This window comes from Alexandromys fortis, unplaced genomic scaffold (genome assembly GCF_014885135.2).
Source record: "Alexandromys fortis isolate MF-2015 unplaced genomic scaffold, M_Fortis_MF-2015_v1.1 scaffold_53, whole genome shotgun sequence".
Taxonomy (NCBI): Eukaryota; Metazoa; Chordata; class Mammalia; order Rodentia; family Cricetidae; genus Alexandromys; species Alexandromys fortis.
This window is the reverse complement of record NW_026067939.1, coordinates 5,673,290-5,700,408: the sequence shown is the minus strand read 5'-3', so window position 1 is coordinate 5,700,408 and position 27,119 is coordinate 5,673,290. Positions and strand designations below refer to the sequence as shown.

Sequence of the window (27,119 nt, the reverse complement as noted above, 5' to 3'; positions counted from 1 at the left end):
AAAGAATCCAGGTGACCGAGGGGTGAAGCTGGGCTGGTGAACTGCCCATCTTCTCTCAGCTGATGGTTTTTTAATCCGCCTGTGCATAGCAGCTAATTAAGGGTACACTTTGACTCTCTCCTTACCAGGAAACAGCCTACAACCTCCTTTAGGGCTGATAAACTTTGAGATCAGTGAAAATGCTTCAAGGATGATAAGTAGCAATGAGCAGCCTTAGACACACAGTCATCGGGTTGCGTTGGTTTTCCTGTGGAGCCTGGACAAATGCCTGCCTTTACTTCAGACAGGGCACCAACAACAGACCAGCAAAATGATTCCACCTGTGTCTGACCTGATGCACCAGGGAGCTGAATTAGAGGGGTCACTGGCAGACAGCTACCATCCCCAAGGATGTTCCTGCTAACACCCAGCAACTACTACGTGTTCATACATCCCCGGGCAGAGGAGCGTGCTCCGCGAGCCCTCCCCACCTTCAGGAGAGAATGCCAGTTGTGTACAGGTAATCACAGGTCCCCAGTTCCACAAAAAAACCCTGCAAACTCCGTTTGTCTGTGTGGTAAACTGGTAAATGTTTTGATTGCCTCGGATTGCCTCGGCCCCAACAAAATGAGCAGTCATTAAAGAATTGGTGACGTTCCAAGTGGGCAGCTTAGTCAACCCAGGAAATGCCGGTTCTGACATCCTCCACGTTCTGTTCTCTCTCCCGCCTTGCCGCCTTTGCAACAACTGGTGGCTTTCACCGATGGGAGACTTCCAGTGGGGATTCAGCCGCAAAGGGAAAGGGGCGAGGAGGCCCGGCCAGTTTTTGTTAGTGAGCCAAAGGACATATCATATGAAACAAAGTTTTAATTTTTATTTTACATATTTGTACATAAAACTTTCAAGGAACCACGTGGATCCAAGAGAATGTTAATAGCACGTCTAAGAATGAACCTCCGGTAGTCCAACATTCACGAAATGTTGAAAACTGATTAAAATATACGTAGTATGGAGAGCTACGACTTCACTACGAGGCAGGCATGTATTTTGACTTGTATAGCACCGTCATTTACAGTTCCGCTTCAAAACTACGGTGGAGAATGAAAGGAGTCAATGGTAAAATACTGCTCCAACTTAAAGTCTCTAAACAATAAAACAAAGTCAAACTGCTCTCTCCTTATCCACGGTTGGTGGTGGTGTAAGTACTGTACATTTCTGGTAACAGCAGTTTATTAAAAGGCCTGATATTAAGTGGTAGGAGTAAAAAAAATTAAAATAAATTAAGAAGCGAAGGCCAGTCACGGGACAGTAAGCTCGGACATTACCAATGACTAACACTGATGTCTGTTTTCAAGCCGCCTTTAGCAACAGTGTTTTTTGTTTTTTTTTTTTGTTTTTTTTTTTGTTTGTTTGTTTGTTTTTTCTTTTTCACAACCACAGAAGCAAAATAAATTCTAGCTCGTCCTCTGGCGGATGACCCCTTTCACTTCGCAGGCATTTTCTCTGCCAGGTGCTTCTGCTGACTCTCAGCGTGTCTGCAAAATCAAGAATACAGTTACTCAGCGCGATGAAGATCTTCACTGCTTTTCAACCAACAGTTACAACATACTCGCGTGAAACACACGTGAGCCCCGGCAGAGCACTCTCTCCAAGCTCAGTCGACTCCCGTGAAACACACGTGAGCCCTGTTTCACCTTTACTAAAGGTCAGAGAGTTTGAACTTACTCTGACTCTTTCAAAGTTGTTGACTACTGGTGTGGCTACAAACAAGAAATCCTAACCTAGGGTGTGGTTACTTGGGGTTTTGGGCATTAAGAGGGCCCACAGAGGTGGACCTACTCCACTTTGAACAAAGTCAGAGAATTCAAGCCTATTCCTGCTTCTTCATTTTAAAACAGGAGGTTTGACAGAGGGAGTGGGTGCCTACAGGGTACTTGGTCTAAGGTGTATTCATTGCATATCCTGCCCAAAACAACAGAAAGCTTCACTCAGGAAATAGCGGCTGGATGTCTCAAGTATTGAAGCAAATGACTGTTGTGGTTGTCCTTTGTGTCATGGTAAAGCAGTCTTCTGCCCCCCCCCCTTAGATTGGGGTATATAAACATAGGGAAAATAAACGCAGCCGGATTCAGTATTCACTGAGTTGCCCTCCCGTTCTATCCTACTACGTCTCTGTATTTCTTTCTTTTCTCAGTTCCTCTTATCTAACATTTCTAATCCACATGCTACCCTGAAACGTATGAACCCGTTGTGGTTGGACTAAACAAACATAACCCCAATACGTGGTTTATGACAACTGCCCTAGTTTTTATATTAGCCGATTATGGTCCCTTGGTTTTGGGACACACAGGACTAACGTGAGGCTGACAGATATTAATCCCGTGAAGAAGAAAGATGTCAAGAGGCGAGTATCTGGGATCCTTGCCTCGATGAATACTGAATCTGTGTTTCCTACACCGCCAGGCATTGCACCCGGGGCTGAGGAAGGCTGTGGGGTCTTTGGAGGAAAATATTCCAGTGAAGACAGTCTGGAAGGGAACCCATGGCGAAGGAAGAACAGAGAGGAACCGGACATTAAAGGTGGGACCTCAGCTCCATAGGAACAGAAGGATGCCCCAGCAGGTTACTCCAGAAAAGAAAAACAAGTCAAAACCAGGTGCTGTAACTGAGTGGCTGGGGGTTAGCTGAGCAACCATTTAAACGCACATGATTTGAGGCGTTAACTGAGGCTGATAGGAACCTGGAGCTAGCTAGCTAACTTGCTCTTATGAAAGCTTACGTCAAATACGTGCTGTAGAGCTCTCTGTGGATGTATTTCCCGTGTTAGCACAAATTCCCCATCCCCAGTTAATCCAAAGGGCACAGTTACGACAATAAAACAGGGTCAAAGAGGGTGCAATGTGAAACTCGGCCAATCCAGAAGGTGGGCCACGCGGACAGGAGGGGATGAATGGCCAGGTTCTTGGCAACCCCTGAACAGGCACAACCCAAAGAACTGTAGCATCTGCAGGCTGAAAAGTGAAATGTTTTGAAGAAGGATTTTAAGAAATGACAAATATTGTGAGAGACGAAGGCCGTGGTTTCTAGCTGTCATCAAGGTTTGGGGACAGCATGTGTGCTGTCTGGATGTGGGGAGCCGGTGACGCCACGCCTAAAGCCCTGGTTTCATGCAGAATGCCTCCTATCTGTGGGGCGGAGAAGACAAACCACACGCAGTTTCAAAACCTGGGGCGGTGACAACAGCATCCTTGCCACATGCAGAAACTCAGGAACCAGCGGCAAGGGGCGTTGAGCAGCCAAGGAACCCAGGGAAAGGCTGTGTTTGGCTTTCCCTCCCCCTCACAAAGAAGGCCATGGCCCTGTTGATGGGGATGAAGAGCTATGGCTCCATTTTCACGGTGGAGTCGGTGTGCACCTCGGGCAAATTCAATTCGAGAAACGTCCAGTTGTTCTGTGATGGAGATTCACTCCAGCTAATTGAATCACAGTTCTGGTTTTAACGCACATCTAGGCGCTTGCGTACACAGGTGCACACCTCAGGAGACTTTCTGCAAAGGGAAGAAAAAGGGGCAGCAAACAGCTTCAGAAAATAATGCGCGCGTTATGTTCTTTTGGGACATATACAGGAAGGATTTCATTAAAGTTTTAGGAGGGAAAGGATTTCAATCAACCCCTTCATTAATCATCTTTTACACTGAAGTCCTTTACCAGATGTGCCTCATCTGAGCCTTGCAAAAGCTTCTTTTTTTTTTTATAGGCAGCCATTATGGAGGACCTACTACTTGCATGGTAGGCCCAGTACTAGGCTCTGGAGACACGGCAAAGAATGCAGATAGTATCATCTTCGCTTTCAGGGCGGAGAATTGATCGTCATCTGGGGAGAAACGGCAGACCACTATGACAGCGTGACCATACTCACAGGGAGGTTGGGCAGTGGCCAGGATCCAGAGGAGGGACACAAGCTGGTCTTGGCATCCTGACAGCTGGTGCCCCTCTAAAATACCCATCATGGGCTCATGTGTGGGAAACATGGAGGCACAGGGCCTGTCTCCAGGGATGGTCTTTTAGAACCAAGCACTTCAAGGTCACAACAGTTGACCAGAGTTAGGAGGTGGTGTAGAGTCCTGACAGCCAGCACAGGGGAAAATAACTACCAAGAAGTAAGCTCTTGTGGAGAGGGGCAGAGAGAACTTAAAGAGATGTAAGTGATTTTCAAATCACCTGGAAACTTTTAAGCCCAGTTCCTAGTCTAGGCCAAGAATAATTAAATCAGAGTCTCTGGGGGGTGGGACCCAGGCATCTGTGCCTTAGAAATATCCCAGGTACTTCCGGCGAGAGGAGCAGAACGGACGGGATTTGAGCTGACATTTATAATGATGACGGTAGAACAGGTAGAGGAAACTGGGGATGCAAACTCCCCAGAAGTCTCTCTGATACTAACTACCCTTGGGAATGGCTAAGCACCCTTTGGTTCTCCCTGACCCCATGTGCGGTCCCTCCACCCCAGCGGTAACAGTAGGATGGCTTTCTCTAAGTGGAGGGTGTCAAGGGGTCACCACCTCCCTGCCTATTAAAACCCTGCTCCAATGGAAAAGCTTCCTCCGTCACCTCCAAGCTGGCGACTCCTCACCTCCTGACTCCAAGATCTGTCTTCCAAATCACCCCATCTGCACACACAGGACCACCAAGAAACTGAGATGAAGCATAACACCTTGAGAAAAGGGGGGGGTCCCTCAGTGTCCCCCTCAGCAAGGAGTGCCGGCACCACCTATAGCTGGGAGCCTATGGAAGCCGCAGGCTTCTTTTGTGAGCTGCAGGGCCTGGCTGCGTATTTCACTGCTGATTTTCTACCCTTTCAATCCCACGACTCTTGAATTCTCGGGCAATAGAATGGGGATCCCTACAGTTGCTGACGTGCGACGGCCCAACAGGTCCCCAGGTGGCAACAGTACAATCTGAGTTTTCAGATGAGGGGTACGATGACTTAGAGCACACAGAATGGGGGCCTGGGGAGTGGCTAGAACACTTGCCATTCAAGCATTAGGACCAGAGTCTGGATCCCACAGTGCGCGTGCATGCTGGGTGAGTGTAATTGTAGTCTGGGTGTGATTGCAGTCTGTCTCGGAAGGCAGAGATGGGGGGGGGGGCAGAGCAAGCTGGTTAGCCAGACTAGCCATGGCGGGGGAGCAGTGATCAAGCACAGTTCCTGACATCACCTTCGGGCTTTCACATGCAAGTGCTGAATGTGGGTCTTAAAACTGAGCCTCAGTGGCATGCAGCTTTTGTTTATTACAAATACTGTTTCAGTGACACCACGTGATTGAAAACACATTTTACCACGGATTCCCCATCGAGGGGAAGTCCCATGGCAGGGCTGAGGGCGCTGGCACTGCTTGTGTTTTTGAACGTCCGGGGCACATCCTTAATGTCTTTATGCCTTTGTGATAAACAAAGTTCTTTCTTGGGAGCATCTCTCTTCTCTCTCACACATCTGGGCTTCACAGCAACTGCGATCGCCCGGTTTAAGAATGTCGCGTGGACTATCTTGGGAAAGGAGCCACGGTCCACTTGAAACCACTGGGATATTTGCAATATTTCATGTGTGTGTATACCTCGCCTATAACACAGACGTATGATACATTCTGTGTATGTATGATGGGCTGTCCTATGAGGAGAGTTACTACGAAGTGGAATTCCCTGACCAGCACCAGCCTGATTCATTACCTCTAACCTGCAAGGCAGCTGGAGCCACGTCCAGCTTGACACTCAGATCTCAGCATTCCCCATCTCCCCTCCTCTGGTGAGAACAATCTGGTGGCACCCAGGCAGTGGAAAGATGCCAAGACCCCTAACTTCCAGGCATGGCAGTGATGAACAAGAGCTGGGCCACATAACAGCTGGCATCTCTTTGTGGCACTCACCATGTGGATACTCCTGTGCTAGGAACAACAGAATGGAGTGGATGAGCATCAACTGCCTTGGGGGAAACAGTTTTGCAGGATGAAGTCCTTCTAGGCTAGAATTGTTGCCCCGTGGAGTGACAGCTGTCACCATTCCTGGGCTTGGAGAGGGCTCAGCGAGGAGAGGGTTCACTTAGAAAGTGTAGGGACTGGAGTTTTGAACCATGGGCCTTGTTACCTTTCACTGTTGACCTAACACAGCCTGGAGTTATCTGAGAAGAAAGCTTTGATGGAGGAATTGCCAAGATCAGATGGGTGGGAGTTGTCCCCATTGCTAATTGATGCAGGAAGGTCCAGCCCACTGTGGGGGGGGCGGGGCGCCATTTCCTAGGCAAGTGGTCCAGGACCATAGGAAGAAGCGAGCCCAGCATGAAGGCAAGAGAGTGGGACAGTGAATGAGCCAGCAAACAGCCTTCCTCCATGGTTTTTGCCTTAGAGCTCTTGCCCCGACTTCCTTCAGTGATGGACCATAACCTGTAAGACGATATAAACTCTCTCCTCCGCTAAGTTACATTGGTCACAGCAATTGTGGCGGCAACAAAAACAATAGAAACTAGAGTATCACAGAAAGCTGGACGCGGTAGCATGTTGTGCCATCTCAGGGACTGTTCCCATGAGATGGGAGCTGGAGATGGGCTTCCAACAGAGAACGAGATCCTGTCTCCAACAGGAAGTCAAGGGCAGACACTCAAGGTTGTCCTTTGACCTCCACATGTATGGTGGAGCCTAAGCATTCATGCCCTAAACATAGAGATTAAAGATAACATGTTTCCTAAAGGGGACTTTGGGCCTCTTCCTCTCTTTTAAACGGCAAACGTCAACAGCTGCTTGGTGAGTTAGATACAAAAGGAATTAAGGTACAGAGAGATAATTCTTGCCCTCGGTGACAACTTTAGTTCAACCTCGGTTTGCCTAGACTGACCTGGTTAAGTCTTCTATGTCCACCAGCATGGCATCTTGCTCTGTGTGCAACTCGTCTCGGATGAGGAGCAGCTGGACCAACTCTTCATTCAAACCTGGGTCAAAAGAGGGAACGTTAAAAACCACATCAACAAAGGCCTCAACATAAAGCCGGCCACACTGAACCTCACAGAAGAGAAAGTGGAAAGTACACTTGAATGTATTGGCACAGAAGACCACGTCCTAAATATGACCCCAATAGTACAGACATTGAGAGAAACAATTAATAAATGGGACCTCCTGAAACTGAGAAGTATCTGTAAAGTAAAGGATATGGAAAATAAGACAAAAGGGCAGCTTACAGAATGGGAAAAGATTTTCACCAACCCCATATCAGACAGAGGTCTGATCTCCAAAATGTACAAAGAACTCAATAACAAATATCCAATAAAAGAACAAATAATCCAATAAAAAAAATGGGGCACAGACCTAAACAGACAACTCTCAACAGAGGAATCTAAAATGGCTGAAAGACACTTAAGGAAATGCTCAACATCCTTAGTCATCAGAGAAATGCAAATCAAAACAACTCAGATTCCATCTTACACCTGTAAGAATAGCCAAGATCAAAAACACTGATGACAACTTATGCTGGAGAGGATGTGGTGTAATGGGATCACTTCTGCATTGCTGTTGGGATTGCAATTTTGTACATTCCCTTTGGATTTTTTTTTGTTTTTTTCTCAGAAAATTAGGAAACAACCTTCCTCAAGACCCAGCAATACCACTTTGGGGTATATATCCAAAGGATGCTCAATCGTGCCATAAGGACATGTGCTCAGCTATGTTCATAGCAGCATTGTTAGTCACAGCCAGAAACTGGAAACAACCTAAATGCCCCTTGACTGAAAAATGGATAAGGAAATTGTGGTACATTTACACAATGAAGTACTACACAGCAGAAAAAAATAACATCTTGAAATTTACGGGCAAATGGATGGATCTAGAAAGCATCATATTAAGTGAGGTAATCCAGACCCAGAAAGACAATTATCACATGTACTCACTCATAAGTGGTTTTTAAACATAAAGCAAAAAAAAAAAAAAAAAAAACCCAGCCTACAAATCACAATCCCTGAGAACCTAGACAACAATGAGGACACTAAAAAAGAAATATATGGATCTAATCTACATGGGAAGTACAAAAAGACAAGATCTCCTGAGTAAATTGGGAGCATGGGGACCATGGGAGAGGGTTGAAGGGGAGGGGGCAGGCAGGGACAGGAGCAGAGAAAAATGTATGATCTCAATAAAATCAATTAAAAAAAAAAACAGATCAAGCCACACCCAAATCAGAACTTGCAATATGTATGACCCATTATGCATGTTCACAGACACAAAAGTATATAGACATATATAGCAGAATTAAACATCATAGGAAAGAATCTTTTTCTACTTTGTGTGTGTGTGTGCATGTGTGATTTGCATGTTTGTATATGTATGATTTTGCATGTATAGGTGCACAGCCATCCATGTAAAGAAGGCCCAAAATTTATGTAGGGAAAGATTAATAAGGCCTTGTAATCAAATCCATCGCTCACTCACACAGTTAGTCTTGCTAGCCAGTTCACTCTGGGAATCTGCTGTCTCTACCTCCTGAGGTGGGATTATGGGTGGCGTAGTACCCACCCAGCACCTACAGAGGTTTCTGGGAATCTGAATTCCAGTGGTCTCTTATATTAACTTCTTACATGTGCAGATGAAACACCCACTGGAGCAGCATGACCTGTCTGTAAAATTAAAGAGGTGCCGAAGAGGAGGGACAAACCACCGGCTCATTATCTCCTACCTGAAATGTTCAGGGCCAGAAATGTCTCTGCTCTCTTAAGTTTTTTGAGTCTTAGAATATTTACACAATTGTTTATATTTAGATGGTTATATAAAAGATTTGGTCAAATAAGTGCCCCTAGATCAAAATATCAAACTCTTTGGATATTTCACAACATTTTAGATTTAGAAATACCCAATCTGTATTTTCAGTTCCTTCATAATACAGTCAGAAAAGAAACTGCTAGCCACTAGAAGAAAAGCTTGTTAGGAAAAACGGGGCTTTAGAGGCTGGAGAGATGGCCCAGTGATTAAGAGCACTTGTTGCTCTTGCAGAGGGCCTGGGTTCTGTTCCCAGCATCTACCTGGCAGCTCAGAACCACACGCAAATCCAGTGCCAGGGGACCTGCCGCCCTGTTCTGTTCTCTACGGGGACTGCATGTGTGCGGTGTTCTGACATCCAAGTAAGCAAGACAGTCATACAGATGCGCTAAAAACAAAATTTAAAACCTATGTGCTAAATAAGATGTCTTTAAAAGAAAAATCAGGGCTTTGTGGAAGTGTGGAGAACAGATTTTAGGTGGTATTAATTTATGCATCCTTCATCTTTAGGAGCTCCCCACTCTCTAACACCTAGCTGTGAGAGGCGGGCACATCCAGGATGTCCAGAGCCTTCACATAGCCCAAGGGAAGGGTGCTGTTCTGGGAACATTGTCTGAAATACTGGAAAGTTATATATCTGGTATAGTAGGATGTGTAAGATGTGAAGAAAGACATCCGGAAGACAGTGTAATGAGAATATTCCCGAGCCCGGGCCCTTACAGCCAGAAACTAAGCGTATGACTATGGTAACATTTCTAGCCCCCACCTGACATTAGTGGGCTGGGTCAACGTGGTTGAGGAAAAAGCAAAGAGTTCATACTTAGAGAAGCTGAGAGTTATAGCTGCTAGGTCCATACACGGGGAAAACACCCACTGAAGAGAACTGTGAGCTAAGAGACAAAGGAGGGGGTGGGTTTGTTGCGACGGGCCCCCTGGACGTCTTTTCAGAGATTCTGCCTTCAAATGAGCCCTCTGTGCCTTCAGTTCAGAAGAGATCAAGTCTTGAAGGAAAAAAAAAATCACACATAGAGTTCTAAAAACTCCACATGCTCCTAAAAAGCATTAGACAGCAACTTTATTACTGAAAAGTCTAGAGTTAGCTGTGTGGGTGGTGAAATCCTGAAAGTCCTCTCAGCCCTTAGACGAGTAGTCAAACAAAATTAAAGTTAATTTACATCCTGTGAATCTAGGATTTTACAATTAAAACCCTAAATAGCCAGGTGGTGGTAATACACACCTTTAATCCCGGTAGAAGCAGAGGCAGGCTGATCTCTGAGTTCAAGGCCGGCCTGGTCTACAGAGCAAGTTCTAGCCAGGGCTACACAGAGAAACCCTGTTTTGTAAAACAAACAACAAAACACAACAAAAAATGTTAAAATTCTAAATCCTTTCTCTGGATTGTAAAACAGTATTATCTATATAACCTCAGTTTTTATTTGGATCTGGTGGGAAAAAATTTATCTTTCTCAGCTGCTCCTGGGAGGCCTTCTCCACCACCACCCAACAGAGTGCCTGTATATTCCAACCCTTAGTGCATGGGAGATTTGCTTTTTTTGTACCCACCCCAGGCCCGTATTAAGCTTCAAACTTTCTATTATAAAAAATTTCAAACTAACAGCTGGGAAATCTTTGTAATGAATCCCCACAGACTCCATTAGGCGTCAACAACAACGACCAGTTTGAATCATCGCTCTCCTGAGTCTCTAAGACCACTTACAGCAATTACAGAAACACACGGTCTTGTTAGTAAATGTGCGTCTCTAAAAGAAAGAGCTTTTAAGACTCACAAGATTGCCATGCCTTTAGCAAACCTACAATAATAACAATAGCAATAGTATATGTCTGTTTGAATGCATTTGATGGTATTGTAAATCCGTAGGATTATACAGCCATATTCTAGGGGCTGGAGGGATGGGGACATCATCTGGCTGGCCATGCTGCCTCGTGGGCCAACCACTGCCTGCTCTCTCCAGTGAGCGCCACCTCCACGAGCTCCCCACCCTCTCTGGATGCTTCCACTGAGGTCCTTTATACTGAGGGGGAAATCTTATATGTAAATACACATGCACTCACCACCTAAAATAGAAGGGTCATCTGATACGAGCGAAGGCCATGATCCCTCAAACAAACGGGCACACGAGTAAAGTAGAGGGGTAACTGTGTAAAATTACAGCTGTAGAAGTTTATTCCAGAAACAGAGGCATGTTAAATACATGTCCTGTGCTAGGAGCTGGTCATTTAAAAGGGCCCCCGTAACCACGGTGAACCTTGGACAAGTCTGAAAGCGTCTGACATTTTATAGCTAGAAAGGAGACAACAGAAAGAGTCCTGTGGTTGTCTCGAGTGTGTGCACGCTCAGCCAGCCCAGGGAAGACACCCCCCAGAAGGACCGAACCCCACAAAGCAGCCTCACCCCTCGACGTTTTCCGTACCGGGCACATCGCCCCACTTACTTTCAATCTGGGAGTGGAGGTCATTGACGATGACTTGGAGCTGCCCAATAGTCATGTCTCTCAGGTCCGTTGGCTTCAGACTTCTCTTCATCAGACATTCACTTATGTGAGGCATGTGTGGTAGCTGAAGGCACAAAAGGGGCAGTGGGGGTCTGAGCAGAGCCACAAAGACCCCGGGAAAGACCCCGTCTTGCTCGTAGGAGACCCACCCTCATCCACCCGCTTCTCTCCAGGTTTGGAGCCTAAACGCTTTCCCGGCCTCTGAGCTTCCCGGGGGGACCTGTTTCCCATATCCATTTCTTACTATGACACCCTGTGTACCCCAAATGATACACCGTCTGCATCGCAGGCTTTCTGGTTGGCCTCTGACACACACGAGGTACGGGGAAGGGCTGCTATTTAATATGTGATACCCTGTCACCGTCCCTGTATGATGTACTCTAAACGCTTCTCTCACTGCGGCTTCAACAATCATACCGTCACCTAGGCGCTGCTGTCCACATCGCACACGAGGAAACACACATGTGAGTCACGTGTCAGACCCCTGCAGCAGGTCAGAGGCAGAGCCTGTGGCGACTGCTAAGCCCACTGATGCATACCTCGCATCGCCTCTCTCAAAAGGCAGGGGCGAGACTTGATAGCAAGAGTGCGCTGTGGTATGAACACAGGAACACGGGCAGAGCTTACTTCTGTGAAATGCGGCCCCGTGTGTTTTTTGTGGGACAGTAGGAGGGAAAAAGAAACAGACTTCGTTCTTTCTCAATTGCCAGTGCTTCTGACAAACTGCCTCGGAGAAACCCAAGTTTGCATAACTCTGGGAAAGAACCCATCTTCGGCCCCGAACGCTCGCTGGCAGGCCAGCCTGCGCTGCTTACAAGGTCAGCGACGGGAGACTTTTTCCTGTTCTGTTTTTCCACTTCTACTTGCATTTTGGCCATGGGTTTGGCCATGGCGAGGGCCATTTTGGCTTCGGCTTGTAGCTTCTTTTGCCGCGTGAGGAAGTCCATGTCGTCCAGGGATTCAGAATCCTCCTCGGTTGTGTCTCTATCGGAATAGGACGAACTCTGCTTGCTCTGTGAGGGGAGAAAGAGCAGCTTCAAATTTCACTCCAGTTGCCCAGCACTCCGAGAAGGAAACTAGCAACTGGGTCCTCTCTCAGTATGGCTGGTGTGTGTGTGTGTGTGTGTGTGTGTGTGTGTCTGTCTGTCTGTCTGTCTGTCTGTCTGTCCTGGAAACAATTCCACTACCCACTTGACCTCACTGTGGCCAGTCAGTCACACGACACCTTAAAAAGGGCCCAATTCAGAATGGTTCTGTTTTGAGCACAAACAGAAAGAGTGGCAGAAGTTATCATGGGGTCATGTTTAATTGCGGAACCCAGAGCCAAGGTCAGAGATGGTCTTCAGGGAGCAGGCGTCTGATGGCATCTGCGCCATGCTCAGGAGCCAACACACACTTGCTGGCCATTGGTACAAAGGAACAACACGCGGGGGGGGGGGCATGCTAGCTGCTAGCATTTGTGATTATTCGTAACTTCTAGAACGTGTGAGAAAGGGCTGCGCTCCTAGTTCTAAATCCAGCAGGGAAGGATTCTTTCATATGTATATTAATGAGGAACGGAGTTTTCTGTTGAGCCCCCGTCAGTTTTGAACTCACTATGCGGCCTCGGCTGACTTTGAATTTGGGACCATCCTGCCACAGCCCCCTAAGCACACACCACCACGCTCACCCTCCTTTTATACTCTCTAAGAGCGTTAGGCGATTTCCCTCATAAAGTCAATAACTTTAATAAACCTTATTTACCCCTACTGTGTGTCGTGACTTTGATTTTGCAGTCAGTCATGGTCAAATTCTCGAAGCACGCGACCCCAAAGATGCTTCCAGTTCCCGGGAATGGCCGCTCCTAGGTCCCAACGAGTACAAGCCCAACAGCCAGGAAAGAAAAGAAGGCGATGGCTTAGCGGGGGGGCCGTGTGGACTTACCATGGGCGACAAGGGGGTGTCCAGGCTGGTTTCAGTCTTGCTGTCATCGGCATCGCTGTCCTTGTCACTGCTGCTGTCGTTGACGAAGCATATCTGGAGGTTCATCCCACTTTGCAACCTGGGCAGAAGCAGACAGGGCAGGAGTTCTAAGCAGCTCCTTGTGGCCTGGCCCTAGAGACTCAAGCTGAGTTTACTAACAGAGAAGAGCTGCATGTGTTCTTCATGTGGAGAAATAAGTGACCCAAATCATCCTACATTTCCTTTTTGGTTGTAATTGTTGAGACAGGGTTTTGCTACTGTAGGCCAGGCTGGCAATCCTGCCTCAGCCTACTCTCTCCTAGAAATGGAAATCTTATTAGAGGAACTCCCAGGATTCCATTCTCCTGCCCACATCCGTTTGGGGTTTAAAGGTATATGTTATAGTATCCCATGAAGAGCAAACACGTAGTTGGCACACACACACACACACAAGGGTGCTTTGTGTTTACAATTCTGTCAATCAAGATGACCAGACTTCAGCTAATAACGTTGTGTGATGTTACTTAGGATTCTGTGTAAAAGGACAACCCAAAGAAGCTCGCTGGAGCCGGTATGCCAGGACTCCAGCTCTCTGCAGAAAGTCTCCTTCTCCTCCAGCAAGACCAGATCACGTGTCAAAAGCCAACAGAGAAAGCACACTTATGTCACGCAAAGACAAAGACACTGGTTTGTCCATGCCAAGAAACGTAAGGAAACCCCAACATGTTCAGCCTTGAACACACGTGCTTCTGCACAGCGCCTCCGACACCCAGCTTTAAGGACATCCACCTCTCGAGAGCTCATCACACCAGGATTCTGGAACTCCAGTAAGGATGCTCTTGGCAGCGGAATCAGAAGGGCCAAGCACTGGCGATGAACATGGCCAGACCGCAGGTTCGGTTCTAAGTCCCGACCAGTTTTCGAAGGTGAACCACATTTCCGTACTATTTGATGAGTCTCTGCATCTCTAGTATGCCAGTCTTGTGGAGAAGCAAGTCTCATAGAGGGGGAGACTCCTGGGGCAGAAGGGACCACAGCGAGCCAGTCTAAGCCAGCTTTGGGGCAGAGGACGTCAAATTTGCTCTGGTGTCATTACTGCCACAGGGATCTAATATCCTATGTTTATGTATGCTTTTCTTTATCCTAAATAGATAGAGAAACTTTGCAGGCATTGCTCATATGACTGATTTTTTAAATTTATTTATTTATTTATTTATTTATTTATTTATTTATTAAAGATTTCTGTCTCTTCCCCACCGCCGCTTCCCCTTTCCCTCCCCCTCCCCCATTTAAGTCCCCCTCCCTCGTCAGCCCAAAGAGCAATCAGGGTTCCCTGCCCTGTGGGAAGTCCAAGGACCACCCACCTCCATCCAGGTCTAGTAAGGTGAGCATCCATATGACTGATTTTAAAAATGTTTGATTGAAAACAAGGAGATCCATTTAACTGCCCCCCCCCCCAGCCTGAACTGCAATTAAGGTGGGTGTGTACTGCCACCTACTGTTAAATTCTGTAATTACACAAGCTCAAACTTATTTTTCCCTTCAGGAAAAAATAGCAGCTCTCCCCAGTAAGTCTGGTATTATCCTCTTCCAATCCTCTCAACACAGCCAAGGATCCCAGGCCCAGGGCTGAGGGAAGCAGGCCACAGGTTCTGAGATGCCTGGTTTTATAGTGGGCCCCTAGTCCTGGGTTTGTTCAGAGCGTGGCAAGGGGCAAGTGCTCCGTATAAACTACTTTCCCTTCTCCACTCTGTGGAGTCTGGGCTAAGGGCCGGGAGGCTCGTGGGGCTACTATGGCTTTCTACAGGACCCTCCCGAGGCCCTTCCGCTAACACTGCTCACCTGTTCACAGCGATCCCCGATGCTGTCCGCCCTCTGAGAGACTGCTCAAGTCGCCCATAACTAGAAAGTAGCTGGCCCTCTGGTTGTGCCTGGACGTGCTTCCCTCAAACTATCTCCATCCGGTATGTTCGGGTTTCCCTTTGATCCAGACAAAGCGGATTTAACAAATCTGTGGTGGCTGTAGTTTGTCTAAAAAGTAGGAATCGAGCAATTTCTAACAATAAAACCAAGATCGATGGTTTGGAAGGTGACAGAGAGAAGGGACAGATTTTAAAAGCCAATCTCACCTGAACCTAGGATTACGTAGCATTTCCTAGATATACATAAGGCCGCTGGAGATAAAGATTGTAAAACTATAAAACAACCAGCAACGGAATCACAAAACCAAGCTAAAGATGCCCAAGGTCAGAATCTTCATTCTGAAGAAAATGTGATTGCAACTCTGCAGCTCGGCCTCAAACTGGCCACCCACCCACAAGGAGCGCCCATAAGCATTTTAAGAGCGGGAGGGGTATAAGGAAAGACTTCACAGCTGCTGGAAGTGGAGGAGCACCTCAGGTACAAATTCAAAAAACCCCTTAGTAGCACAGTAGCCCCGTGGGAAACTGAAGGGCACTTGGGCGGGTCAGGAGTGCCTGGTCATGCCCTACAGTGGTAATCACCGAAGATATCACTCGCAGGAACGATGTGACATCATAGCCGATTCAGAGAGGGTTTTAGGAAAGCCATCTTAAATGGGCTCCCGTTTCAAGAGGGATTTGTTTGCTGTTAGCTTTTAATTGCATTTTAGGAGGAAGACAGCTCCCTCCGGGTCAATTCAACCACACTCCCTAAAGCAGGGGCCTGGCTATAGGGTGATGGGGGCCACTAGGTCTTGTGAAGGCCCCTGTGTCACAGCGATAATCCCCATCCCAGCCTGGCAGCCTGGCAGCGAGATATGCAGCTGTCTGAAAGGCTGAGCTCTGAAAACTGCACGGCCCGGGGTCTCCAGCGTCAGGCTCCCTCACTTGGAAGAACTTGACAGTTCATTCCGGATCATCACTTCCTCCATCTCTTGAGCACAGTGCTAAGTGAAAACATTTCAGTATATCCCATTCAGGGTCATCTGATGTTTTATAGGGATTTATTGGTATGTTTGTGTCTACACGAGTGTTCGCACGCACGAGTATGAGGGCCCCTGGACACCAGAAGAGGGTGTCGGATGCCGCAGAGATGGGTGTTTGGATCTAACTCTGGTCTGAGCTGTCTCTCTAAAGTCCCGAATTGATGTTCTGAGTGATATTTGGCAGAATATGGCATAAAACATTACTGGCAGTCTGTCTTGCTGGCTGACCACTGGAGTGGGAGGGATATTGCACGGGGGAGACTCAGCAGGTGTGGCTTCCAGCGAGAAGATGGGCTCTCAGACAGACAAGGGCCGTGCTGACTTCAAGAGCAGTTAGGAGGAAAATTATTCAAACATACACGGGACTGAGATATCAGACAGAAAGTTCTCTGCTGCCATAGGAGATCTCAAAAACACACTCAGTGGTAGACAATTGGGTAAACAATAACAAAACTCAAAAAACCCTAAAAACAGCTCTTCAGGCACAGGGATACACCCCTGTAATCCTAGCAGGGCAGTGGAAGCGGGATGGCTGAGCGCTGAGGTCATCCAGGCCTGCATGAGGAGTTCTGTCTCCAAAGCAAAGGAACTGGCATAGGGCTCAGCGGTAGAACACTTGGTTAGGCCATGCAAGGCCCTAGGTCTGATTGTCAGTGCTGTGGCTTTTAAAAACAGAGAGACAAGACCCATGTTCTCCAGAGAGAAATAACCTCACGGTTCTACACTTTCCTGGTGACTTCCAGAGGGGCAGAAAAGACCGTAAGGCAGGTTCTTGTCCTGGGTCTTAGGCCAGGGTGATTAAGGACTTGTCTGAGGGTGGCTCTGAAGCGCAGGACTCCTCCTTGTTTTCTGGTTCTAGAAATGAGAATCTGGCTTAGGTAGCAATACACGAAAATATAAGATTCTGTGTGTAAGCGAGAGAGAGAGAGAGAGAGAGAAAGAGAGAGAGAGAGAGAGAGAGAGAGAGAGAGAGAGAGAGAGAGAGAGAAGAGAACATGTGGAGTCAGAGGAGGTTTTCTTCTATCTCTATCCATTTTATTCTTTTGAGCCAGGGTCTTCCACTGCACCTGAAGTTTTGACTAGGCTGGCTGGTCACTGAACTTCTGGGATCCACCTGACTACGCCTCCAATACTGGAGTTGGTTAGAGTCACTGTTGTCAAGCCTAGCTTTTGTGTGGGTGCTGGGGATTTGAACTCGGGTTCTAATGCTGGCACAACAATCATCCTCACTCACCGAGCCATCGCCTTGACCCATTTTTATGATCCTCTGAAGATTTTCCAGTCTGCTCTTGTGCCTTAACTCTGTCATCACTCTCTGAATGGACTCTCCGGCTGGCGGATGTGTGAATTCATCTCAGAGTTCAGAACCAAAGCACCAGGCACACACAAGAACTCGGGCGGGAGCAGTAAAGGGACCTTAGCGGCCTTGAACTGAATGAAGACGCTGAAGTCCAACTCAGATGGGCAGAAGTGCCCGGCGACTGGTGGGCTCCCGTGCAGAACTACACGCTTACCTTGTGTGCTCCTGAGGGCAGAGCATTTCATAACACATCATCACTGTGGCAATGACATCATCACTATGGCCATGGCGTCATCACTGTGGCCATGACGTCATCACTGTGGCAATACACCATCACTGTGACAATGGCATCATCACTGTGGCAATGACACCATCACTGTGGCAATGGCATCATCACTGTGGCAATGGCGTCATCACGGTGACAATGGCGTCATCACTGTGGCAATGGCATCATCACTGTGACAATGGCATCATCACTGTGGCAATGGCATCATCACTGTGACAATGGCGCCATCACTGTGACAATGGCGTCATTACTGTGGCCATGGGTAGATGTCTCAAGGCTGCAGAGCCTGAGATCACCCGCTGGACTTCTGGCTTTTGAATCCAGTGGCATTTCTCTCCACGCTACTCTTAATCATGGGTTTTAATTTACTAGATCCTGCCTGTGTCTGGGAGCATAATTCTACAGGGCTCAGGCCTCCTATCGTTGCTCACAATTTCAAGGGAATTGTAGGGCTTCACTCGGGAAACAGCAAGAAAGAACTCCCATGTGCCTATGGGTTCCAAGCTTGCATTGCTCATTAACTGTCTATAGCCAGTGTGGCTTATGAGTCATAGGCGTGCTGGGCCATTCATAACTCAACATCTCCAACTAGTTTGTGGCCAAGCTGTTAGAATACATTATTTCCATTTATTTGAATGGATCTTTGATGCATTATTCAAAGGTTTTATACATAATGAATAATCATCCATATTTTTCATGCCATTTTTCTGTTTCATATTGATTTCAAAGGGGATGGAGCATAAAATATGGATTATAACTACCCAAGGGGATGCATAAATGCATTTCATTTTTCTGGGACTACGTCACGATGAAAGCGAGAACAGAGTTGTGGGTGATCTTTAGCTACACTCTATGTGGGATGGCGGCAGATCAAGAGGCCGCACCGCCGCTTCGTAAGGAGCTGTAAAATGCTTCTCCATCCCACAAGGTCTGCCTCTTTCTCTCCTCATTCGCTGTGTCCTGTAGACATTCACCTTGAGAACTAAGAAACGCCTTTTGATGTTGTAAAAAACAGCAGAAAAGGAACGTGGTTTCTGCTTTTCCACATTTGTTAGGAAAAACACAATGCTATGTCTTATTCTATTCTAGTAGGATTATGTAAACGTCCTCTTGCCATGAGGTATAGTTGAGAAATAGGAAACACTCTACTGAGCTTTTAAAAAATCATGCTGTCTACGTACCAGCGACAAATGTTGCTGGTTAAACATATGGTATCATCACACAAAAGCATCATAAATGATTTTCTTAAGCATGTATGTAGAGAAAAGGATTGCTTAATTATCCATCCACCCACCCACCTATCCATCCACCCATCCGCTTACCCGCCCATCCACCTGTCCATCCATCCATCCATCCTCCCATTATCCATCCACCCATCCACTCACCTACCTACTTACCCATCTATTGATCTATCTATTTATCCATCCACCCACCCATTCATCCATCCACCCATTGGTTTACTCACCCATCCACCTGTCCATCCATCCATCCATCCATCCATCCATCCATCCATTCATCCATCCATCCACTCATCCATCCATCCACCTGTCTATCCATCCATCCATCCATCCATCCATCCATCCATCCATCCATCCATCTATCCATCCATCCACACATGTGTGGATCAGACAAGAGCTCCAGAAGCTCCCTAGCATCAGCATCCTGGTGCTGAGCACTGCTGTCCCCTTTTGCTACAGTCCTACTCCAGTCTGTTGGTTTTTATTTGGCTGACTTCACTCATTCCAGCTTCTTGTTGGGCCCTCCAGGCATGTGATGGTCTCGACTCTGTCAGTGGAGGCACGGCAGTTAAGTAAGGAGTAAAAAGCAGGTCTTTCAATAGGCAGCAAGTGCTCACCAATCAATCATCGTCAATCAGACTCAGTCAATCAGTCAAGGTGTGTGGAAACACACACACTGAAAAGGAACTCAGAAACGCTCGGTGGCTGCTGCCTGTTCCATACATGCGAAAGCAAATACTTTTGCTACCTGAAAATTAATAAAATAGGGTGTTAGCCAGGAATGTTAGAACACAGAGCTTCAGGTGAAAGAAGTAAGGCTGGCAGAGAGAGGAACCCAGGAGAGAGCCTGGAGGACCAGAGAAGCTAATGGGTATCTCTAACTATGTGCCAAAGAATGGGTAATTTGATGGGGGAACGTGCCATCTTATGTCTTGTCCTGACCTGGCATCTTAAAAGAAAAAGAAATAACTCTAAAGGCAGTGATGTGTGACCGACCCTCACAGGGTCTTATACACTCCCCTTTTCCCCCCTTTTCTGCTTCCACCTCTAAGTCTGGTTCCCAAGCCTTCTGTTTGTATAGCTAAGAGGCTGCTAAGGCCTCCTGGTCACAGAATCTTCTCAGCGGCTTAAGCAGCTGGACTAGGGGCTCCATCCACCAGCTCTCCTGTGGAGGAGCATCGGCCCGTTCCCTAACCTGGGCTCCGGAGAGCTGTAAATACTTCGCCTTCCTCGGGCAGCTGCTGGCTCTCACTCCCCATCAGTGTCAATTTCCTCTGCTAATGACCACTTCCATGTAATTGAATTTGGAATTACAGGATTTTAATGTCAGGGAAATGTATTTTCAAGAGAAAGACTTGCCAGTATGAATGGAAGACCAGAATGGGGCCTCTTAGGATACTAGGCATAAAACAGCCGTCTCTCCCAGATGTCAAATGTGCTCTATTTTCATCTTAATTGAGTTCAGATGATTTCCGAGCAGCCTATTTATGAAATAAAAAGTTGCCATTTGCGAACATCTATTATATGCCGGGCACTTTACCTACCCCACTCAGAGGGGAAGCGTGGGGTGGGAGCCTTGCTTTACATATGAAAAACAAAGTCCCAGACAGGCAAAACCCTCACAAGGTCACAGTCCTCCCTCTTGAGGGGTTAGGGCACTCTCAGAAGGGTAGAATAAATTCACAAATAATTAAAAAAAAAAGGAAGGATTTAAAATAAAACCAAACATGGAACAAAAAGCTGGGAACTGAAAAGGCTAAGAATACAAGATGAAATATGAGCTATTGTTCAGCTATCAAATACACATGTATACACACACACACACACACACACACAGAATGTAATAGCTGTGAAAGTGGCTGAAACATCCTGGTATCGTCTTAAGTGGGGAAAAAGGGTCGTAAATAGTAGCTACAGAGTGATTTCAATTTTATAAATAAGAATGCATAGGTAGAGGCCAATGGGGTAGTTCTTTGGCAAAAGTTACCTCCTGCCAAGTATGATGAGTTCAGTCCCCAGGACTCACCATAATGGGAGGAACCGACACGAGCTGTCTGTCATCTGCACACGGCACACCTGTGCTCCTCATCCCACAAACACACACACAGACACAGAGTAGTATTTCCTTAAGCATATGCAAAACGGGAGGCGATCTACTTAAGTTCTTTTTTGACAGAAGACTTTAAGTTGACATTAGCTTGTCTCTTTTGAATGCCTCTGAGTTGTCATGTGTGGGCCGTTAACAAGGATTAAAAAAGGAAAAGGAGCGACCAGGAGAGTTGGTTCCTCCGTGTTGGAGGAAAGGTGAGTGGGGCCCAACGTTTGACAGCTGCAGTCTGACTCAGACCACACCGAAGCAGGGGCTGTGACTCACACATGAGTCAGCCCTGGCTCTGATTTTGGCAGCTGTTGTGGAGAGTGGGAGATGCTACGTGGGCTGCCGGGAACCCGCTTCCTTGTAAGTGAACATCTCTGTGGACAGCCTCTTCCACTCGCCCAAGCTGCCCCTCCCAACCTCCTCTCCCTGTGCCTGCAGGAAACCACAGCCCCTAGGTAACTGGCAGCAACGGAACTGTGTTTCTGGTATGACATCCAGGCACTGCGTGCTAGAGCCGTGCAGGGCCAAGATGCTTTCCTTTGTCGGGTGTCTAAATGGCTCCTGCAAAATACGGCAGAGAAGGGTCAGTGTTTGGTGATTTTTGACAGTGACTGGATTAGTCGGATTTGTGGTTTGTTTTGGTGATGGCTGGGACCTGGAGCCTCACACACACCAAGCTCAAGGTCCACTCTACCTTGTAGGCGAATGCTTCAAGTTATCTTACACTCTTCCACGTGGAAACACAGCTTTCTCTTCGCTAACGATCACACCGAGACACATTCAGAGGTTGTTGCTTAGGCTTGGCTCCATAGTAAGCTTTACCTTAAAAACACCCCTTTCAAGATTGGGGGCTGAGGAGAGAGGGCTCAGTGGTTAAGGGCCCCTTTTCTTGCAGAGGTCCTACATTCCGTTCCCAGCATCCACCCAGCGAGGGTGTCACCGTGGAGGCAAGCAAGGCCCTGGCGCCACACATGATGTAGAGTTCAGCTCTGATATGACCTTCATCAGATGCTAACGTGTCTGTCTAGGATAGGACTGCCGTGCTCAGAAGCTCACAGCCTTATTGTTGCTTACACATGACCTGGATATGATAACGCAGGTCAGCATTTTAGCACGGAGGAGAGAAGGGGGTGCATGAGTCCCTACCCTCAGCTGAGAAACTAACAGGCAATGTAGCTTCTGACGGAGGGACAGTTGGTTTTTGTTGCAGGTGTGGCCCCTGGGAGGTTGACCATACATCAATGGATGCCCTCGAGCATCTATGAACAACACACGCGTTTTTACTGATGCTTTCTATTTAACTGCGGGTCTGTTATACATCTGAAAAGACGTAACAAATTATGGCCACCAGATAGCCTGTCCCATAATCTGTTTAAATAACAACATGCAAGGGTTTGTGTTCTCAGTAAAAACAACTTCCATGGGTTTCATGCACGTGTTAATCTGCAAGAGAACAATCTGGGGGCCACGGGGAAGTTTTGTAAGATTGAATTGAAGGATGGCGTTGCCTGGGGATGTAGCTCGCTTGATGAATAAGCACCAGGCTCTGAGCTCAGTCACCAGCAGTGAAAGAGAAGCAAAGATGCTCTTAATGAGTGGGGGCCAGCTCACTGCCGCCAGTGGGCTTCTCTTCTAGTAGTAGTATCTAGTACACCCAAGGCCCAACGCATGCGTATGACCACTGTCTAAAAAAAGTGCAAATTTCACTGATGGTATCAGGAGAACCTGTCAAAGATTATGCAAAACGAAAGCTAACTCCTAGAAGCTCTTTTAATTAAACATTCAGCTGTCCACCAAAGCCAACTTTTAATATAACATGTAACCCTATGCCCACCCCAGCCCTTTTTGCAACAGCTCAGGCAATTGAATTCTCATTGTTGATAAAAAAAAATTCATAAGACAGGGTACAGCTGGTTATGCCTTTAGCGAGATGTCAAATTCAGCCTGCACAAAATTAATTGAACCTAATTAATCTGGGGTCACAGGCATTATTGTAAAGCAAGACTATTTATTAGACAAAGAAAACTTCACAGATACCAATTTAGTTTTCTTTCAGATTTGTGAAAGAGAAGAATTGCTTACATAATTAAATTTGTTTTGCTATTTTAATCTTATTACTTCTCAAAAGATCCACTTTAAATCCTGGCTCCCTTTTGGAGTTGTATAATATTTGAGAATACCAGCGGTCTCCTTGAAGCAAGGTGTTCAGAAAAGACAGGTTTTCGGTAGAGTGCCAGGTGAGCGGACAAAAAGAAATAAAAGCAGATGCCGCGCCACAGTGAGCTGTGACGCTGGTGCCACCAATGTCAAGATTAAAAAACAAAAACAGAAAAAAAACGGAAAAACAAATGAATAGCATGTGCATGAAATTAACATGAAACCTAAACGATACACCACACATGACAAATAAGTCACTTCTTATCTCATGGAAGATGCCGCAGAGTGAATCTCACCGTGTTTAGACAGGTCAGCCTTTCTCTCAATCTCTCAATCTGGGCTGACACAAACCACTCCGCTTACTTCTAGGAAATTATGCAAAAATTATTACTGTTAGATGCAAGACTGTGATTCATTTTCTTGGAAAATGATGCTGGCTCAGTGCTACGCACACTCAAAGCCCCTGTGAATCTCTTTTCTTTAAAGCCTCCTGGGTTCACTCTTACAGGTTCAGCCGAACTGGCCTTGCTTCCCGCCCTCCGGCCCAAACGCGGAGGAGGAACCAGGTGTTTGCTATTGGCCTTGCTTCTGCCATTCACCAATAAACATTCACCGAGGAAGAAATGAATTTTGGTTTGGGGGATGTTGGGATGGTCGAGATAAGTAAACAGTAATCATTATTCACACCAGCTGCTCAAAGACACTCTGGGGAGTCTGTTTTTATCATACAGCCTGGAGGGATACCGCTGCCTAGGCTACTCCATCGCTCTGCAAGAGCAATAAAGAAGACGGTTGTTTAGGATGTCTTTATACTGATGTAGGTTAAGGAAAACCCACCTTGAGTTTCAGTAAGAAGGGAGTGAAAACCCAGACTTCTCCGTGGCTACTGTGAGGAAACGAGAAGGGAGAGAAGGGGGAAGTTTTCTTTGTGATGTCAGGTTGTAATGTTTGAAAATGGTAGCTTTCCTAGATGCCTATTAACCAGTTCCACCCTGTGTCCTTGCAGCTGCCAGGCCTGTTCCCATCCCCTCAACACTAAGCTATGCAAGCTCAGAATGTAGACACAGAATAGTAACTCATCATTAATGTGGCCAGGGAAAAGTTCTACAGGGAAGCATTATACTAGTAGTATAAGAAAAGCCGGAAAGTGTCTATACTCTCGGCACATAGGGGATTGCGGTAGGAGGATGGAGAGGTGAAGGCCAGTCTTGGCCTTATAGCAAGACCTTTCCCTGTCGCCCAAGAATATTAGGAAACCTGCTATTTCTTGGAAATTGTATTTCAAAAAAAATAGGTAATCCACTTTTCTTATTTCCTATTAAGCAGTTAAGACCCTTTTCAAAAACGATAAAAGATCAGACAGTCTCAGTTTAAGAAGGTGATTATTGCTGGATTAGCAAATTTTGAAGGAAAATGTGACACTCCATGTAAGCCACACTCAGTAGAGTCAGGTCTAATGGGCTGTGCCGCGCAGCAATACCCAACGTTCTCTGGCTATAATATTAGGCATAAAATGTCTTTATGGGATTATGGTAAGCCTAGCTTACATTTAACCGCTTGGCACTTTTTTAAAAAACTGCATTAAGTGAGCCGATTTCTAGAAAAATCCAGCACTGCTGAAACCTAGCGGACCAGTGCAAATTGGAACTCGAAAGCACAGGGGACATGCCGAGGCTTTGGCACACGCAGATTTGCACACCCCTTCAGAATCTCTCGTGTGCTGAATATGACTAACTTTTTGCAGGTAAATTGGTATCCACCCTTTAAAAAGCATGAGCAGGAAGCAGATCGGTTTTCCAGAGATCCCATTAGTGTCTGTAGACCCCGCCTTAAAAGCAAGTTTACAACTTCAGAGTCCAATACTTGGGGTGCTTTGGAGAGGGTCTTACTTGGTGGCCCCAGTTTGCCTGCTGCTTACTGTATCGGCCTCAAACTCACTTTAATCTTTCTGCCCCAGTTTTCCCTGTGCTGGGCTGGCGTTCCCGTGCCTGGCTCTGCCAATTAACCGTAAATCCAGCATTCCATTTCCTGCTGAGGACTGAGCTCTTCGGGGCAGCAGATTCTGGACCGATCTCCCTGGTTCTGGTTGTTTAACTAGCCTAACGCATACGCTCTGGCACATTTTGGAGTACTGTCCTACGGAGCTGACACCCTCAAATACTTCTGCAAGAGGCAAGGTGTTTGCAGCCCAGGAAAAAAGCTTTTGGAATGACTGGTAGTGATTGGGGTAGGGTTTGGTGGGGGTGGGAGGGGAACAGAGAAGATGTTGGGAGATAGTAACCAGAATGCATTATAGATTGTATGAAATTAACAAGGAACAAAAGTAATCAATAAAAATACTTAGAAAGAAAAAAAATACATCCCTATAGCCTAAATGATCACATTATATAATATCAACTGAGCTTTCCTGGAGTCTGCCCCCATCCCCACATTATGGCTGATGAAGGTGATGATAGTCTACCAGAGGAGATTTTCTATTGACAAGATATAGAGATGTTTCTTAGAAACATTTAGAATGCTTATTAAATATCATCTTGAGGGGAAACTAGAAAAGTCATCCTGTTCTCACAGCGGATGAGCTCATCTGAGAAAGGAACAGGCTATAAATAATCTCCCCACGGCACGCCAACAAGTGCAGCTCGTTATGTGCTACCGCGAAGCACATTTGTGTTTGCAGCGCTGTCTCCAGGGGGAAGAGGAGCCGATGCTTTTCCAGTTTGGCTCTGCTGTAAGTCTCGAGTGGCTCTGGGAATTCTAGGGAGGGGAGGGAGAGAGGCACCAAAGGGTGGGGAAGGCGGAGGAGGAAGGAACGGAGGCAGCATCCTCTGGACATCAGTATTCCAGGCACCCCAGTTCCCGACGTTCCGTACTCCTGGATCAGAGAAGGAACATTTTATTTTAAACATATGGGGTTTCTTCATAGAATTTTATTTGAGAAGATATTTCTGCTGAAGTCGGGTCCCAGCACTAAGAGGCAGAGGCAGGATACTCTTTGTGAGTTCAAGTTCAGCCAAAGGGACATAGTAAGGTCCTGTCTTAAAAACAAACAAACAAACAAATCAAAACAAGACAAATATTGAAAACCTCCATGAGATCTAACCATAGCATAGGGAATACCACTAACTACCCGTTCTTCTGAAACCCTATTAAACTAGTATCTGTCAAGGGAAGAAAAACTCAAAGGAAGGGAAGCAACAGCACAGGAGTTATGGAAACTATAGAATATAGAGTGGAGCACACAGAGAGAGCAATCTAGGTGCTGCTTCAGACTGGCTGGCAGGGGAGGGACCACACGAACAGCATGCTATGTATGAATCGATCCCACAGAAGCCTGCAGTATCAGGGGAACAGGGAAGGGCTCCGCACAGACTCAGGGCTCAGGCCATTTAGACCAGCTCTCTGCCTGGCTAATCTCCGGCCTGGAACAATCAGGAAGTTTCTTGTCAAATCAGAAATGCTCCTTAGATTCATCCTTAGATAAACTTCCAAATATTGCCCTCCTGGGTCATCAGACACTGCCGGACAGGCTGACAACTCTTCACCAGACAACTGGAAGCTTCTTTTCTATTGCAATTCACAGGCCGAGAAAAAAGACCAGGAGATACTTTGGCTTTCAATCTGATGGCATTCTGGGGCAAGAGTGCCCCAGTTTGGCCAGTTTCACAGTGAGGATCCCCATTAAGTTGTTCAACTGCACTCAAAGAGTCTGCATTACTTCACGTGGTTGTCTTGGAAACAAATACAACCAAGACTTGTCTACCGGTAATTTATACCTGAGTGATGGCAATGATACAGAACAGATTTAAATATATTATATAATATCTTTTTTTTATTATTGAAAAAAAGAAAAAAAGTTTCCGCCTCCTCCCAG

At 46.6% G+C, this 27,119-nt stretch overlaps 1 protein-coding gene across 6 annotated transcripts in view; it reads right to left on the bottom strand.

The window, feature by feature from the left end:
* Nucleotides 1-833: 833 nt before the first annotated feature.
* Nucleotides 834-27,119, bottom strand: part of Schip1 (schwannomin interacting protein 1) — a 152,242-nt gene continuing 125,956 nt past the window's right edge. For all 6 annotated transcript variants that reach the window (XM_050147520.1, XM_050147518.1, XM_050147519.1 and 3 more), the window contains 5 exons: nucleotides 13,205-13,322; nucleotides 12,097-12,294; nucleotides 11,222-11,345; nucleotides 6,862-6,955; nucleotides 834-1,514 (listed from right to left, as the gene is read on the bottom strand). In XM_050147520.1, the coding sequence (XP_050003477.1) occupies nucleotides 1,463-1,514; nucleotides 6,862-6,955; nucleotides 11,222-11,345; nucleotides 12,097-12,294; nucleotides 13,205-13,322 (586 nt within the window). In that variant the 3' untranslated portion in view covers nucleotides 834-1,462. The remainder of the gene's footprint in view (nucleotides 1,515-6,861; nucleotides 6,956-11,221; nucleotides 11,346-12,096; nucleotides 12,295-13,204; nucleotides 13,323-27,119) is intronic.